Source organism: Hippoglossus hippoglossus, chromosome 20, assembly GCF_009819705.1.
Source record: "Hippoglossus hippoglossus isolate fHipHip1 chromosome 20, fHipHip1.pri, whole genome shotgun sequence".
In the NCBI taxonomy this organism is placed as follows: domain Eukaryota; kingdom Metazoa; phylum Chordata; class Actinopteri; order Pleuronectiformes; family Pleuronectidae; genus Hippoglossus; species Hippoglossus hippoglossus.
The window spans coordinates 16124000-16140143 of NC_047170.1; the positions used below are offsets into that span (position 1 = coordinate 16124000).

A 16144-nucleotide genomic window follows, 5' to 3' on the forward strand; every position below is an offset into this window, starting at 1 on the left:
CCAGCCCCGGCAGTTTAGCAAACACACAGCCGCGATACGAACGGGGGGGTCCCGTTCTTCATTACTCACTTCCCGATCATGTGCGCGAAATGAAAAACAGACGAGCAGAAGATCGGGTTGTCGGTACGAAGGCTTTTTGCTGTAATTGATTTGTATAAATGACCCCACCCCCCTGCCCCAACTTCACAATTAAATTGTGAACGAGGCCACGTTTCTGTGCTGCCCTTTACTTCCCAGCATGCATCGGCGAATGCACTTTCTAATTAAGAGCATTTGTCCGTGCGCTGTATGATTCTGGTGACTGGGACTGATTATTCACCCACACACCTCCTAAGTCTTTGTGCCACTGTGCCGTTTCTAAGCGAAGTCTTAATCAGCTGCTGTGGCGCCGTGGGACATGGGAGGAAGTTTTATTTGTGAATACTAATTCCTCTGAGAGAGATTGTGTTGAAAAGCTTTTAAAAAAAAAAAAAAACTGTTTTGTCAATCATCTGTTGGTATGAGCGATAGCCGGTTCCACATAAACACAATTTTCTGCCAAATTTCCAACGGCTTTGGTTATTTTTCTTTTTGGTTTTAAGAGATTCGGGTATTTCTCTGCAGGAAACACGGTGTTGTGTGCTTTCAAGCATCAGTCAGGATTTAGGATATTATGTGCACACAGTTGCACTTTTTACACTTTGTCACCAACTTCCCTGTTTAATATAGTGTCTCTATTCTCTAAAGCTGATTTCAGACCTGCACTGAACTCCAGACATTTTCCAGAAAGACGCTGACCAAGACGCCAACTTGAAAAGACGACGAAATTCCAGTAAAATGTATCCGTCATGTCCAGACTCCACCCCTCACCTGAAAGTCACACACATTTTCCTGTTGTTGTGAACACGTCTAACCTGGATGTGTTTTCCTTACATTATTTTCTTGTAGATCGAAAATTTGTCTTTATAAAGTTGTGATATTCGTTTTGCTCTGTATAATGCTTTTTACCTTTGAATTGCATTGGCTGCGTAGTGTAACTACCTGATTTTCTAAAATAAATGTCCCTTGTGGTCCCTTTTATATAAAGTGAAATATTGGCATAGTTATTATTTATGTTTATGACTGAAACGAGCTCTGCATCGCTTTTGTTTTTCGAATTGATTCCTGTAATTGGCAGATTTTTCGGATCGTTTGCACCTGTTACTAAAACACGTGCCAGAAACGAAGACCCCAGAGTGCAACGACTAAACTCACAATCTTAGAGACTGGAAGGAGGATGAGAGAGAGAGAGAGAGAGAAATGTCCTAGATAAATGAAGATGCCTCCTCCACAACATGACGGATATCACTCCGGTGCGTGGAGGACAAAGTGCAGCCAAATGAAGGACAGAGAAACAATCAGAACCTCCATGCTGCTGCCAACATTTGATTCTTCATCAGAGCAGCTGTATGTTTGTCTCCTGACTCAAGTGGCTGTTATGGCGTCTTTGTTGCTGCTGATGTTGTCTGTCGCAGCGTTAACTGTGTATTTGTCTAGTTTATGTCCCTGTTTACTGTCTAATCAACATTTTCTGCAGTTTTCGCCCGATTGCTTTACAATAGTTCTCTTTTCCCTGATTGTCATTACCGAGACAAATTTGCTCTTGTCTCGTGCAGTTAAAAAACAAAAAGGCCGATTCCCTTTTCTTCTCTTTCTGTATTTTTAGCACATCAACCGGCTGCGGCGACGGCAAATAATTCAACACACGGCGCTCGACACGCAAACCTGATGAGGCCGATTGCAGCTTTACAGCGAGACAGTCAGATCTGAGGAGGAAAATCGTCTGCTGTCTGAGTAGAGACACATAAATAAAGACACAGACAGCCGGGCTAACGCAGGAGACAGTAAAATAGGAGACAGATGAATGGACGGGGTGATTTATAGAATGAGTCTGATGAGCAGTACTCGGGCAGAAATAACTGTCTGGAGATTTGGAGAGATATACGTAATGTCCTAATTGGCCCTCTGGAGAATTGAGCGAATATCTAACCTGCTCTGGGGGAAAGAGCCACTGGATTTTAACAAGATGACGATCATCTCGGTATTTTTGATGCATCATCCAAAAGTGACTGCATCAGGTTTTTAAATGACATTTGAGGAGAAGGAAAAAAAAAAAAAAGTCACTCGTGCTCAGGCATTTTCTGGAGTAGAGGACACGCTCTGTAATTAAATCTAAAAATATCAACCCGTGATTAATGACCACTTAGCTTATGAGCATGTTGGAGCCAACGCTAACATGCACAGCTCGGTGGGGTTTTTTAACGGCAGGCAGGTGGAAAGTGTGCACGTCGCTCCAGCCGCGGGGACTGAAGGTCTCAGACACAACTGATGAATACTAAGACAAGTGGGGGTGTGGCACTCTGAAGAGTTCTCCATGAGCAACATGACAGATAGCTGGAATCAGTGCCGCCGGTGGGAGTGTGTGTTCCTCTCACCTGATGAGGGAGATTGATGGAGTGAGGGAAAGTGTGTGTGTGTGTGTGTGTGTGTGTGAGGGGGGGGGCATATCTGAGACTGACAGCACCTGAGGACGCCGGCAGCGAGACGCAGCGCGGGTCGTACTCCGGCTCGCGTCTCATCCAAAACAGGACAATCACACGCTATCACAGCCTCAATTGCTACCCACGGATTGAAAGGGGTCTTGATGGAAGACCATCACAGTGGATCAGAATAAAGGGAACAGGCCGAGCGGTCGCACACAGGCTGTTAATACAACGGGGGGGGGGGGGGAGAGAGAAGGGGCTCCGAGGGAGAGAGAGAGGGAGAATATGCACAAAAGAAGGAGCAGAGAAAAGCAGAGGCTGATCCAATTGAGCAAAGGGGGACAGTGATGGGGACAGCTGAGGACACAAACACGCAGACAAGGCAACGTGGAGGTATATTAAACTGGAGGCCATTAGTTCTAAGCCCGTGGCCTGAGGCTGTGCCGAGCAGAATAGAGCCAGCTTTCATTAGCGGAGGCGGGTTCAGGGTTCCCGCGGCCACGTATTTTCCCCCTGTTGGTCTTTTGAAGTTTCATTTATCACCAAAAGTGGACTCTGTCGCAAATGAAAGGGAAGGCAAACTTCAAGGGGAGCGGAGCGAAAAGCAAAGTTTGACCCCATCAAAGAAGTCGTCACCGTGTTGCTCAGATCCTCCTCAATGAAGATCGCCTGGGCGTTAAACTATGACTCGATGGGGTAATGCTTTGTCTGTGGGTTTTCATGAGCGGTAATGTAGCCCCGAGGTGACGGCTCAATGCTGCAGCGTCTTTAAGGCTGTTTTAATGAATCCCCCGTTTACAAGCGTCTTTCCTAACATCTTAACATGTGGCGTCCATCCTTGAAAGGCCGTTATTCCTCCCCGGTGCATCACTACCATGACCTCCATGAAATGTTATAATGAAGTTAATAAAATAAACTTTGCTCCCCGAGAAGAGAAAACAACCTAAAACCCCAAAACCTCATCAGTGAGTCAGGCTGTCTTCAGGCTCTGGCTTCTCGCAATAAAACTGCACTCCATGGCTCTGCGCTCTGTTTTTCTCCGTAGTGTGCAGGAATGCAGGATGACTGTCACATGAATGACACATACTCATAATTGGCAATAGAAGGTTATTTTTTCTTTTTTTTAAAGTTGCAGGAGACTTAAAGATAAACTGTGAGTAGTTTGCAAAAGACAAAATCGAAAAAAAAGACGTGTGTTGATTTTTATGTTGACCCATCGACGAAAGATGAAGAGCATGACAGCTCCTAAAAAAAGGGAAGCCAAATCATCTTGATACCCCTGGTGGCTGGCTGCAGTATAGGTCATAAACCCAGCCTCCTCCATGTTAGTGGATGGGACAGGGACCAAGCTAAAAAGCCAAAATACATATGAAGCTTTTTAATTAGTCCTTTGATGGTATAAAAATGGGTGAAACGTCAGCCGGGACTGACTGGATAACGGATGAATGTACATTGAGAGGAAGTGGAGATGCTTTTGTTTACAGACGATGGGTGAACCAGTTCTTTTTTTGGAGAAATAAAAAAAAAAAAAACACAGAATGAGTTTTACAATCCAGCAGCTGCACAAAATAAAAATACAACCAATAACCCCCCCCCCCCGGAGCCAGATTGAGGACTGTTATTAATTGATCGTGTTGGCAGGATTTCAGAGGCATTTTACTTTACTTCTGCTGCGTTTCAGAGCGAGCTGACCCAGGTCACATGCACGAGGAAGTACGAGGGGAAGATATCTTCCCCCCCCCAGGGTTTGACCTGTGCGAGACCTTGAGATGCAGCCCTGGTTCAGCAAAGCTTCTCTCAGACGCTCGGCCGCCTGAGCAGAGGCTGAATGGGCCGTGAGACACTGAGGTGAACAGGCTTTTGTCCTGTTGGGTTGTAGATTTGAATCACTTCCATTTAGATCTGAACTTAGATCTGAACTGTGTGTTGTACCTCCTCGCTGCAGCCATGAAATAAACAACAACAACAAAAGCAATGGATGCCACTATATTCAAAGCTTGAGATACGTCTGTTCATAAAAAATAGTCTGAGTAAAAGTTCTGTGTTTACATCCTACTTAAGTCAGGAAGTACAAAAAGTGTCAGCAGCAGAAGCATAAACTGAAAGTTTTAAAAGTTAAATCAGCACTTTAGCAAAAAATAATAAAAGAGTTAATATGGGGAGTTTAGAAGGTGATTAATGGGAAAAGTAAACAAGCAAAATACAAAAGTTTGCGACAACAATTTTAAGGCTTTTCTTTAATCCTCAGAAAAATATAAACATACTCTTTGGGTCTCAAACAGAAGTTTGAAACAAAACAGATTTACTTTTCACTACTGAAATGTTCTACTCGTTTCCAACTCACCTTTTATAATAAACAGTTTTATTAAAGCTGTGGACGTCAGTCCCAATCTGCTGATGTGCTACTGTCACACTGCTGCTGCAATACAAACTTACTTTCCCAAATAAAATGCTGCTGATGATTTATTATATTCAAAAACTCATATTCTAACACTTCAGCCACAACAACTCACAGCAGCTCTGTGGTGGAGGCTGAAACGTAATTGCGTTGTACTTTCTGCTGCTACTTCCCTGCGTTCACCGCCTCGGCTCGCTTGTCATTTATCATATTAGCCGTTACGGCTAATTGGCTCGGCCACAAACACACATTTCAATTTAAAAGTTTAGCTCTTCTGCTCTGTTGTCAGAAGCTGGTGACTGCAGTGACTCTCCCCAAAGGTTTTACTCTTCACCGAGCTCCTGCGGATCACCGCTTCACTTCACCGAGATAAATATTTGCCGTTTGTGCTAATATGTCCTTCGACAGCCGACGCCGTGTCTCTGCTCAGTCTGTGTCTGTGAGCCTGGAAACATCAGGAGCCATTAGCAGCTTGTGTTATTGCTCAGCTGCAGCTTTTCTGCTTTAATATGCTGCTGCCATCTACCTATATGTGCACTGTAGTGATGGTAATTAATGAGCTGAGGCCATTTCATTTTAATCGTTCGGTGTTAATTGAGATGTGAGGACGTGCATACTGAGAAGTTTTACTTTAAGTACATTTTGCAGATGATTTACGGACTTTTGAACTTTTATGCATATTAGTTTTATACTTTTGCAGACGTTTCTAGATTTAAATACTTTAACAACACCTTGATCACACACGTTGTAAACATATCCTCAGTTATATGTGGTTATATACATATAACCATAGTATAAATGTGAAATAAATCGTCATATCTCACAGGAACAGGGACTAAAGCTGCACAAATAAAATCCAGGTTGTAAAAACTGCGTCATCAATGTCCTTCTACAAAATGACACTCACGACTCCGAGCTTCACACCTTAAAGAAACAAATATCAGAAGTTGTTACATGGACACTGAGGTCATATGGATCTTACCCAGCAGTGTGATGATGCAGCCTAAAATAGCCAGGAGGGCGCCGGTGCTCAGGCCAGTCGCCGTGTACGCCACAGCTCCACAGGACAGGGCCACGCCGTCAGAGTCGCAGTCGCACACCCGCACCGAGAGCGTGTTGGTGCTGCTGAGGGCGGGGCTGCCGCTGTCCACGATCAACACGGGCAGCCGATAGACGGCCTGCTCCCGCCTCCTGAAGCCTGCTCGCTTCGTCAGGACGGACGCCGTGTTGTCTGCAGAACAGAGCATCAGTCACACGTGTGAATAGACGATGACGGGATTTATCTTTCATAACCACTACTTTGAATTCAACTGAACAATGATCCGTGTACTTTTGACGAGCAGGAGGTGCAACTTCTGTTCTGTAATGATTTCTGTCCTTCGGTTGTGCAGTTTGAACTGGTTTTACAGTAGAAGCAGAAACACCAACAGATGGTGTCATTAACACAACTCATTACACGAGACACTGTGGCATCTCTCCCTGGTCTTGACCACCTGTTAATACCAGCTTTGGTTCGATGGTTAGATCATATATGAAATGTTAGCGTCTCAGAGACAACGAGACAATAATGTGCCGTTACAGCTGCTTCGACAAAAAAAAAAAGCTATTTCATCACATCTACATCGATGCACTTTCACATTGAGCAGTCATGACTGAAATGTAGATTTTGCCCTGAAGGACAAGATTGCTCTCGGAATGCTGAGAACAAGGTGAGAATAAAATACAGAGCTGGCTTCTTTTGTCAACGCCACATTAGTAAAATCAGCAAAATGTTCTTATGGGGCAAAGAAAAAACACATTTGGCTGTTAACAACTGTGAAGGGTTTCAAAATAAAACACTTATAATGGTAAATTAATATGATCTTGTACTCAGTGTGAAACATTCGGTTGTGCACTTTGTCTTCGAGGGATATTTATGTGCAGCCGGGCAGCAAACAAATACAGTGCACGTGAAAATAGGACTTTGAGACATTGAGCAACATAGCAAAAGTATTTAAGCATCTGAATTCAATCTGATGTGGCTGCTGAATAATTCATACTAATGCTATAATTGCCTCCCGCTCCTCTGGTCGCAGGCTTTTGTGCCACGGATCCTCTAAACCTAACGGGAAAACTAGAATAACACAAAGGAGAATATATACCTCCAACAGTCCCCTTAAAATCAATCAAATCAAGCCACACCAAATTGTACAAATTCATAGATAACAGTCATCTAAACATGGGACATTTATTATTATTCTTTGGGAAATTGGTAAAAATGTCACAAAACATTTAAAAAAATGTCATAATGTTACAGAACGTGATTCCACACCAGAATTTATCAGGTTCTTTCCCAACCTGTACGACATCCTTCCTCTACCCTGCATGGTAACACGTCCAGTACGTTTTGTGTAATGCTGCTAAATAATAGACAAACATAAGGCTAATAAAAGGTGTATAAAACCTGTCATAATAACAGGAGATTTCTATCTTTCTGTTTTGCTCTGTTCCTGCATGGTATGGCTGTGTGCAGCACTATTTCCCAGGTGTTCGCTCACACTAACAACCATAAAGTTTTTACCGTCCATGCAGACGGTCAGATCTCAAAGTGCAAAATTCTCTGATCCGCCCATTTCTCCGGATACACGCCAAAATTTAATTGGAAATGAATCTGTCAATAGAGTCAAATTAAAAACATAACCTCCTTGGCGAAGGTAATTATTGAAATAGGTTAAAATCTAAACTGCCTTGAACTGTTCCTTTACCACTCGGTCTCAGTGTGATCAAGGTAAACACAGGGAAGTGAATGGTCACAGAGAAACTCTCCACACGTCAAATCGTAAACTGTCGTCCTGATGTTAATCTGCTGAGAGGTTCCCTCAAACATCCAGTTCCTCATGTAACACAGGTCTGCACTTGCACAGATTACAGTGGGAGAACCCGGCTGCTGCTGCTGCTGCTGCTGCTGCTGCTATAATGTTTCAGCCTGAGCCGAGCTCCCACATATGTGAAAGATAAATAACTCAGGGCACACAGGGCATTACTTCAGAGAGCAAATCAGCTCTGCACCTCTTTAAAGCAGCAGGGGCTTTGTGTTAGTTAGTGATGATGGAGTCAGGCACAATTTCCTTTTGTCTTAAAAGCTACAGGATATGCCAATGAACGCTGAACTTTTCCTATACCGGCGGCTAATTTCCTTCATCCGCCCATTGCTTTGTGTGTAGGTGGTGAGCAAATCATTACAGGACAAAGGCGGTTTTCAGTTCATCTCAGTTGTTCTGTGATCTCTGCACTGAGCAGAACACGGCACAAAATGAGTTATCTCAGATGTGCTCCAGTTTGCAGAGGAAAGTTTGTTTTTGCATTCAGCTGTGATGAACAATTACCGGAAAAAAAAAAAGGGGGGGGGGGATACAGAGGGCATTGTCACAGCAGAATTATGGTTTCATTTGGCACAACCGGGGTGAGCCGGGGGCACCGGTTGCTCCGTGCGGCTTCTCCAGATCGCTGAGTAGATTGTGTCCAGGAAAGAGAAATGACCAAAGTGCCAAAGTTGTTTTGCTGCCAGGCTCCGCTCGAGGGAAGTACGCAGGAAATACACCGTACCCAACTTGACCAGCACCTTGTACACACTCAATTTACTCAGGGGAGATTTTGATTTAGCTGCAGCAGGGACTGATCTGATACCTGGAGCTTTCAACAAGAACGTGGACATACTGACTTTTGGGGTTTCTGGTAAATCTCAAGTTATCTCAAACCGGAGAGGTCCAACTAGAAACAGGAAACCAGCCACAAAATGTTACCTCACCTACAGATTCTGCAAAATCACATGTGGAATCTGTTCATAGAGATTCATTTCTGCTTTGTCGTATTGCTGCATTTACTTAAATAAGACCTCAGTAATTCCTTCTCCACTGTTGTATGTCAGATAACCAAAATTGACAATATGCCTATGAAAGATTCATTGTTATGTTACATTTTTCAGGATTTAATTTCAGTATTCAACAAAACTTGGACCCATAAGCATCATAAAAAGGTTCTGATGGAACAGAAAAGCATTGAAAATTGTTGAAACTATTTCACTTGTCCACAATCAATTGCAAAATCATTTCATACCTGACGCTGCTGCCTATGGTAGACAAGAGAAATATTTAAGACTTTGGTGAATCAAATATAAAACTTTTTATTACCTCCTAGGGCCCTTTTTTTTGATGAAAGTGAACCGAATATGTTGTGATCAGGACCTTCAAATAACCGACACCTACAGATTTCTGTTTGAATTTTCGCTGAGAGACACTTCCACACATATAATCACAGAATAATGGTTCGACACGGCCGCCTGGAGGTAATAACAAAGAGGCTGTCGCACCTTTGTTATCTCGCAGAGTGAAGTTGAGGTTTCCGGCAACAGGTGCAGCGAGGGCGAAGTAGAAGCGGTGTCCGCTCAGAGGTTCGTCCTTATCCACCGCACTGATGGTCTGGATCACCTGAAGACAACAGGAGCATAAACACAAGATCAGTTTCCTTCCTGGTCTTTATCAGACGTCACTGGTTGATTAGGTGTTAACTGAAGCTTGTGTGCAGCTTTTATCGTCCCACGTGGGATCGGGTTTGAGGAGAAGCACTGTTGTCATAGATTTACATCAAGAAATCATTCTTAAAAGGCCAGGTCAGTAAACTGGAGAAAATGAGCTCGTATTCTGATTGATGGAAAGATATTTCCTTTATAATGTTTGGCTGTGATTTCCTGTCGTTTAGCTCTTAAATACAGTAAGTGCTCGTTTGGCAGGAGCTTGGAAACCTCTCAGGGACAAAGTGTTTGCTTTGGGAGAGCAAATGATTGTCAAGCAGTTATTCTCATAAAAGCATTGAGTGAGAACGTTTAATATTAACTCTTTTATATAGAAACCAGAAAATAAACGAATAAAAAAAAAATCCTGTTTTACTTTTCTCAACTTTTGGTGCAATGCCCGTTCTAAACCTGCCTGCTGTTCGGCCTCTGGTGATGCAGGGTGCAGTTCTGTTTCTGGAACTGGAAAAGCAACCTGCAGTAATTTAATTAATATTGAACTTGTCTCATGTCCAAATCCCACCAAATTCAAAACTGCACTTCCTCCAGCCTTTGACAACACGCACACCGAGAGTGAAGCTGATAACATGAACGGTTCCTGAGAGAGATTTCTGGAATATTAAGATAGATGAGCTTCATTTATGCACATCTGGTAATGATTTTCATTTCCAGCAAAAGTGGACTATTAACAATCTTTGAATGCTTATATCTTGGGTTTTAGAGTGTAAACCTCAAGAAATATAGCATTTTACATAAGTATTATGAAAAATTATTTCTTTAAAAGACAATTGAGATAAATAAAATACTTTTTGTGGCATATACACTTGAATCTGGACAAACCTATTGGGCAGAATTTGCAAAGCCTCCAGTAATCAGAGCGAAATCTGCTTTATTAAATCATAATTAATCAGTGTCAGCCTGTACTGAGTGATAAAATGTGTTGTGATGACCATTAAACAGTAGATGCACGTATTCCACGTATTCTTCTTCAATCTAAAATCCAATCAGAGCCGCGTTGCCCGTGTGAAAAGTGAAGTCAGTGTCAGGTCAGTCCGAAGGATGTTGCGCTGACACTGTTCAAAATAAATATGTTATGCAGGCAGGCATTTCTTCTTTATTATTGCAAGTATGAAAATGACTCATGATAAGGACGGCTGTGGCTCCGGGCGATGCAAGACACGCATTTATATGTGTGAGTTAAACAAGTGAATTCTATTTGCTTCTGCCCATTTTATTCCGCCTCAGAACTCGAGGACTAAACAGAATCTCACCCCCTTCATTATAGAGCAGTGTTGACAAATCTAAATAATGCAGGAAATCAAATTACCAAATAAAACCAATTTATTTGCACCCACCAGCATGTGCCGTAATGATTTTTTATTCATACAAACATGTTATCTGAAAATCAAGTTATCTGTTTTCAGCAAAAGAAGAAGAAAAAAAAAAACAGACGCCCGCTGAGCTTTAATTTCAGCATCCAAGCGGCAGAACTTGAAGAAAAAAAAAAGAAGCAGAGATCTCACTGGGTACGCGGTGTACAGGAGCAGCGAATCACACACACACACGCCATATGGACGACAAATGATAGCCACCGCGACGGCCATCAAAGTGGGTGTTACTGCAGGAGTGTCCTTGTGAATTTCGATCAAGCCTCCTGGATCCTTTGTAGACAATCTCCAAACTCAACCCTGCGACAACCCGTGCCCGTGGACGGGATCCAAGAGATTCTTAAAAGCAATTCACACTAAATTATCACATATCCCAGCACCGAACAGCTCCGACATCAAGACAAAAACAAAATTTAAATGAGGAGAAAGAGGGAGGGCGAAGAGGAAGAACCCCCCCCACCAGTGATCTATCAGCGCTGAGACGTGGATTATCAGTTGTCAGCTGTGATTAAATGCTGCTGGTTACAAGCTGTCAGGTATTAGGGGTTTGGTGTAGGTGGCAAACGACATCCTGCCAATTATTAAAACTGGCAGGCGGGGTGAAAATTCATGAATATTTTACCGTGTTTCCTAACAAAATTAAAATAGTTGCTCCTTTCATCAGCAGAAAATAAAACAATCACAACTGTTTGGTTCTGCAGCGCAAGGGGGAAATTAATCCAGGGAGCGCGGAAAAAAAAGGTTATCCGGAACACGCGGGGTATCTCGTGTGTACGCGGACAGAAGTGATGTTTGTGTTGGCGTCAGATCGGTGACAGGTAGACGCTGCCGCCGCCGCCGAGCACCTAAACATGCAGCGTGTGCATGCTCGGCTGCATAGCATGAAAAGCCAACCATTGATTGCGGGATCATAATATCTCACATGCCTCTCACTCTGTTATGGAAATCTCACATCTGATAGAAACCTTTCTCTGTGGCTCGCACACCGATGATGAATCCTACACACTATTTGAACCCTTTGATGTCCTTTGAATTTTGCAGATGGCTCCGGAGCTTATCTCGGGGAAGGTTTCCATTCCTTCGCCGCCGAGCGAGAGAACTGTAAATCATCCTTAAATCAAACACTTTGTAATGTATAATGCCTTTCATTAGTGTGGCTCTGATGCAAGGCGTTCCACAGAACCTTTGCTGGGGAATTCTCTAATGGGTTGAGTAGGAGACAGGAGGAGAGAGGCATGGATGTAGACATAAATTCCGGCTGAAAGACATTAGCAAGCCGCAGCAGACTGGTGCCTGTCGGAAGGCAAGACTGAGGAGGCCTATGAATCACGGAATTGAGTCTTTTTTTTCCAGTTTACACATGGCTGCACGTCAGATCAGAGCGGATATAAAAGGACAAAGGTGTCTCTATTTGTGGCTTTGGTGAAGGAGGAGGAGAATGTGCAAACAACAGAGCAACGCACACAGACATACACACTCACTGGTGCTGAGTATTTAGAGTTGATATAGATGTATTGATTAGAAGAGTTTTGATTCAAAGTTCAGAGTAAATTAGATAGAAAAACACAAACTGCTGCTAAAGAAACATTCACATTCACAACAAAGGGCCTGTGACCTCCTACATGATGTTGTGTTTATCTGAGTGGTTTTTTCTCCACTATTCCTGTGCTACTATTATTGGTTTTATGATATGATAAATATGAATATATAGTTAGAAATAAAAAAGGGACACTCAAAAAGTTTCTACCTCAAACTGTAAAATCTTTTAAAGTTAAAATGTCCGGTGTTTTTAAGGCAAAACTTTTAACCTTTAACTTTTAACCTTGTGGCTTTAAAGGTCTGTTTAACTTAACCTGACAAAACATCTCAACACTCACCACTCACCAAGAATCTTCAAACAGTTTGAATGAATGAAACCATCTGATTCCACCGTTAACTGCTCATTTCACACGGGTTCCGGTTGTAGATCTTCTCACAGCACCACTTGCTGTAATGTGATGCAGGAATGAATAATCACAACTTCAACAGCAGACGGTTTTAACCTACGTTATCTCAAATCAAGGACTGTTTTAATGCAGCACTCAGAAGGTTGCTCCTCGAGTCTTAAAAGGGCCATTTTGTTCGAGGACGAGCCCTCGGTAAGAAAACCAGCCCTCACTGAGAAACCTGCGTCTGTCATGTGAGAAGATGAGAGAATAATACAAGTAATGAAAGGATGGATGAAAGGAGAGAGCGTAGCTGCAATGCATTCTGGTATTTGAAAATAAGTCACATTTATCTGTCTGTTTATCTTCAGGGTTACTCAAACACTGCAGAACCGATTTTATTGAAACTTGCTAGAAGAGAGGGGGCGTGGCCCAAAGGAGAACTCATTAACTTTTAGGGCAGATTCAATTAAGGGGCTGGATCTTGTTTTTCATTGGGAGATATAGGGCGTTATCCTTGGCGGAGAAATGCTGTCACAGAGTGCCCTTCAAGTTAGCTGTTGATTTGTTCTATGTACGTGGAGGACATGGTAATCGCCTGATTGTTTAATTTAGACACAAAGTGGGGCAGTAAAAACCATCACTTCCCAAATAGCAACATTTCGATGGAACGATGGCACTTGGGCGGTTCGCTCCTGTTTTGCCAGATCTGGGCCACAAGTCAACCAAAGGTGCCAAAGGTGGCCCCGAGTTTGTTTTGTGCTCTTGGCCATATTCACCACACGAGCCACTTCAGGTTCACATCCAGATTACACCTTGTCTAGTGCACTGCATTTGTTTGGGGCAATTTTAGGGGGTCACATCTTTTTTGTCGGGGGCCAGAAGTGTCGCATCACTGCCTGAAGTGGCCCACATCTGTATGCTATCTGGGTTGGCTCCCCCCCCCCGCCCCAAATTGAATTAATTGCTCCGCTGCTCAGAGGCCTGTGCCGGCGACCCCTTGTGACACGATGAATATTTCTACTGAACCAATCATGACAAGTTCAACTGATAAACAATGAAAATCTTTTCGTATTGATGAAACTATTGTATTTGTGCATCTGTGTGAGGTAGAGAGAGATAACGCAATGCATTGTGGGATAGGGACAATTTTGACAGCATCCACCTGGGTCATAAATACTCCCACAATGCACCTTGGTGACGATGAATGAATAATTGACTATTGATGACTGTTGAATCCTCCTTTTTCATACATACTTTGCTGAACTTTGTATTGACAGGACAGTTCAAGCATTAAATGGGGAGCAGGACATACTCACAGGAACTTAAAGAAGGGGATCAGCACGTATGTATATGTATATTGTGTTGCTCTCTGTGTGGCCACTTGCAGGCAGGAAATCGAAAAGTTTTCTGACTCAGCCGGAAACTCTCATAAAGCTCAACAGCAGCACGATGCATAAACTATGCAGGGACAGATGCACTGATGGAATTGCAGCGACTCTGCCAGCAGCATTTCGAAGGCAGGAATACTAATCGTTCTGCAGGAGAGGCTAAGAAAAGACAATAAAATCCAATACAGCCTCTCACATTAAAAACTAAAGCTCAATTTAACTAAATGATCTTTCTGTTAAAGCACAACTTCGGCTCGTGGCTGTTTTTCTTTTCAATAAAACATCACATTGTTACCATAGATGTTCTATTTATTACTTAAAGCACTTATCAGTGATGTAAAAATATGAACGTGTCGAGTTGTAATTCGATTTAAATATGCTCCTTAAAAACCTCTATCGTGAGCAGCAGTGGTTCGGTGGAATAAAGGTCCAGAGCTCTGTCTCCTGACATAATAAATCACTAAATAACTGGGAGAACACTCATTTACCGTGAGAGTCATTTGCAACATACAAAAAAATTAAATTAACCAATTAAATGAATGTTCTACAAAATAAAATGAATATAGTTGTGGTGCAGAAACACTTTTTTTTTCCTTTTTTCCAAATCCTGTTCAACATACGACCACAGATGGTTGGAATCGAACCACCGTCCAACAACATACGGCACAACAACGGTTTCACACAGACAGACAAACAAACAGATGGATAGATAGGTTTCGTTTGCAGATATGAACTCTGGGAAAATATGGAGAAAATTAGGGGACATGATGTATAAACTCAGCTGTGGAAATCATTGTTTTTGTTCAACACCGGCATCGGGCCTTGTCCCCAACAGCCCTGAAATCTTGTCCTTCTACGTTGACATCGTCGCCTGCGTCTTCTACGAGCGTGACGCTGAGATATCTGTCTCCTTTCACGTCTGTTAGAAACGTCAACAACACGCCCACTCGCTCGCCGCTGCTGTATTCTCACACAGACTCGCTCCACCTTCTTCCAGACAGTTTACTAGACGTCTGAAGGATAAAGTCCAGAGCGACTGACTCAGATATTTTTTGTTCTCACATAACAGCCCCACTGGAAAATTCCACAAAAATATCTCAGCTCTCCGCAGACGGATGTTTTATAAAGAGCTTTACAAACTTTAACAAACTAACACATGTCAAGTTTCACCACGCACACATCAGCAAACACGTGAGATGAGAAGTGACAGTTGCTCTCCTAACGAAGTGATGAATAACGACGTGAACATGACTTGGAAGGTGACACCTGAAAAAACAGCCATCAACACGTCTCTATTTGTGGTGAATGCTTCAGTCTCAATGTTTATCATACATCACTGCATCATGATGGCAGGTTCATTAGGAACAGATCACACTCAAGTTCTTTATCTAATTATCTAAAATGATAACTTTGTTATATTCTATTGAACGAAGGAAAGGTCCGGCTATTGAATATCAATAGTTCTAAAATACCGACTGAAGTATAAGAAAAAGTAAAGTATCTAAAAGTTGACGATAAAACAGAGCGAAATCTTCTTAATATCATTTTAATTAGTATTGTTATGATGATGATTATTATCATTATTCTTATTATGATAATGTTTTTTTACCTTAAATTAAAAACATTTAGACATTTTTGGATGTTGGACCATTCACGAACTGTTGGCAGAAGTGTCAGAGGCAATTTGTGGTTCAATATCTTGCCCGAATAGAGGAGGCAGGGATTCGAACCACCGACCCTCTTTACCTCCTGAGCCGCAGCAGCCCAAAATGCAATTAATATCATTTTTTAAAAACTAAATCCATCCCAAGATAAGGGCTTTAAGTTTAACTTCAGAAAAAATCCTTTTTGACTTCAAAGTGTCTGAACTTTTTTTGATTGAAGGCTCCAGTCCAGTCGTCGGGATTCATTCACTTTGTGGCCGATGTGATGAAGAAAGTAATGTCTGCTAATAAGCCGGGTCCAGACTGAGACTTTAGTGAGCGCGTGCGA

The 16144-nt window shown here is 42.5% G+C and overlaps 1 protein-coding gene across 3 annotated transcripts in view; it reads right to left on the reverse strand.

Moving 5' to 3' along the window:
- The window catches only part of cdh7a (cadherin 7a), a 105554-nt gene that overhangs the window by 17004 nt on the left and 72406 nt on the right, over positions 1–16144 (reverse strand). For 2 of the 3 annotated variants that reach the window (XR_004612327.1, XM_034572441.1), the window contains exons 10-11: positions 9248–9365; positions 5882–6130 (exon numbers count right to left, since the gene is read on the reverse strand). Coding sequence is in view for 2 of the 3 variants with exons in the window: in XM_034572441.1 (XP_034428332.1) it covers positions 5882–6130; positions 9248–9365 (367 nt within the window). In the remaining variant the exon portion in view is untranslated. Of the gene's footprint in view, positions 1–1302; positions 2454–5881; positions 6131–9247; positions 9366–16144 lie in introns of those variants that run through there. The other variant, XM_034572442.1, reaches the window with a different exon arrangement.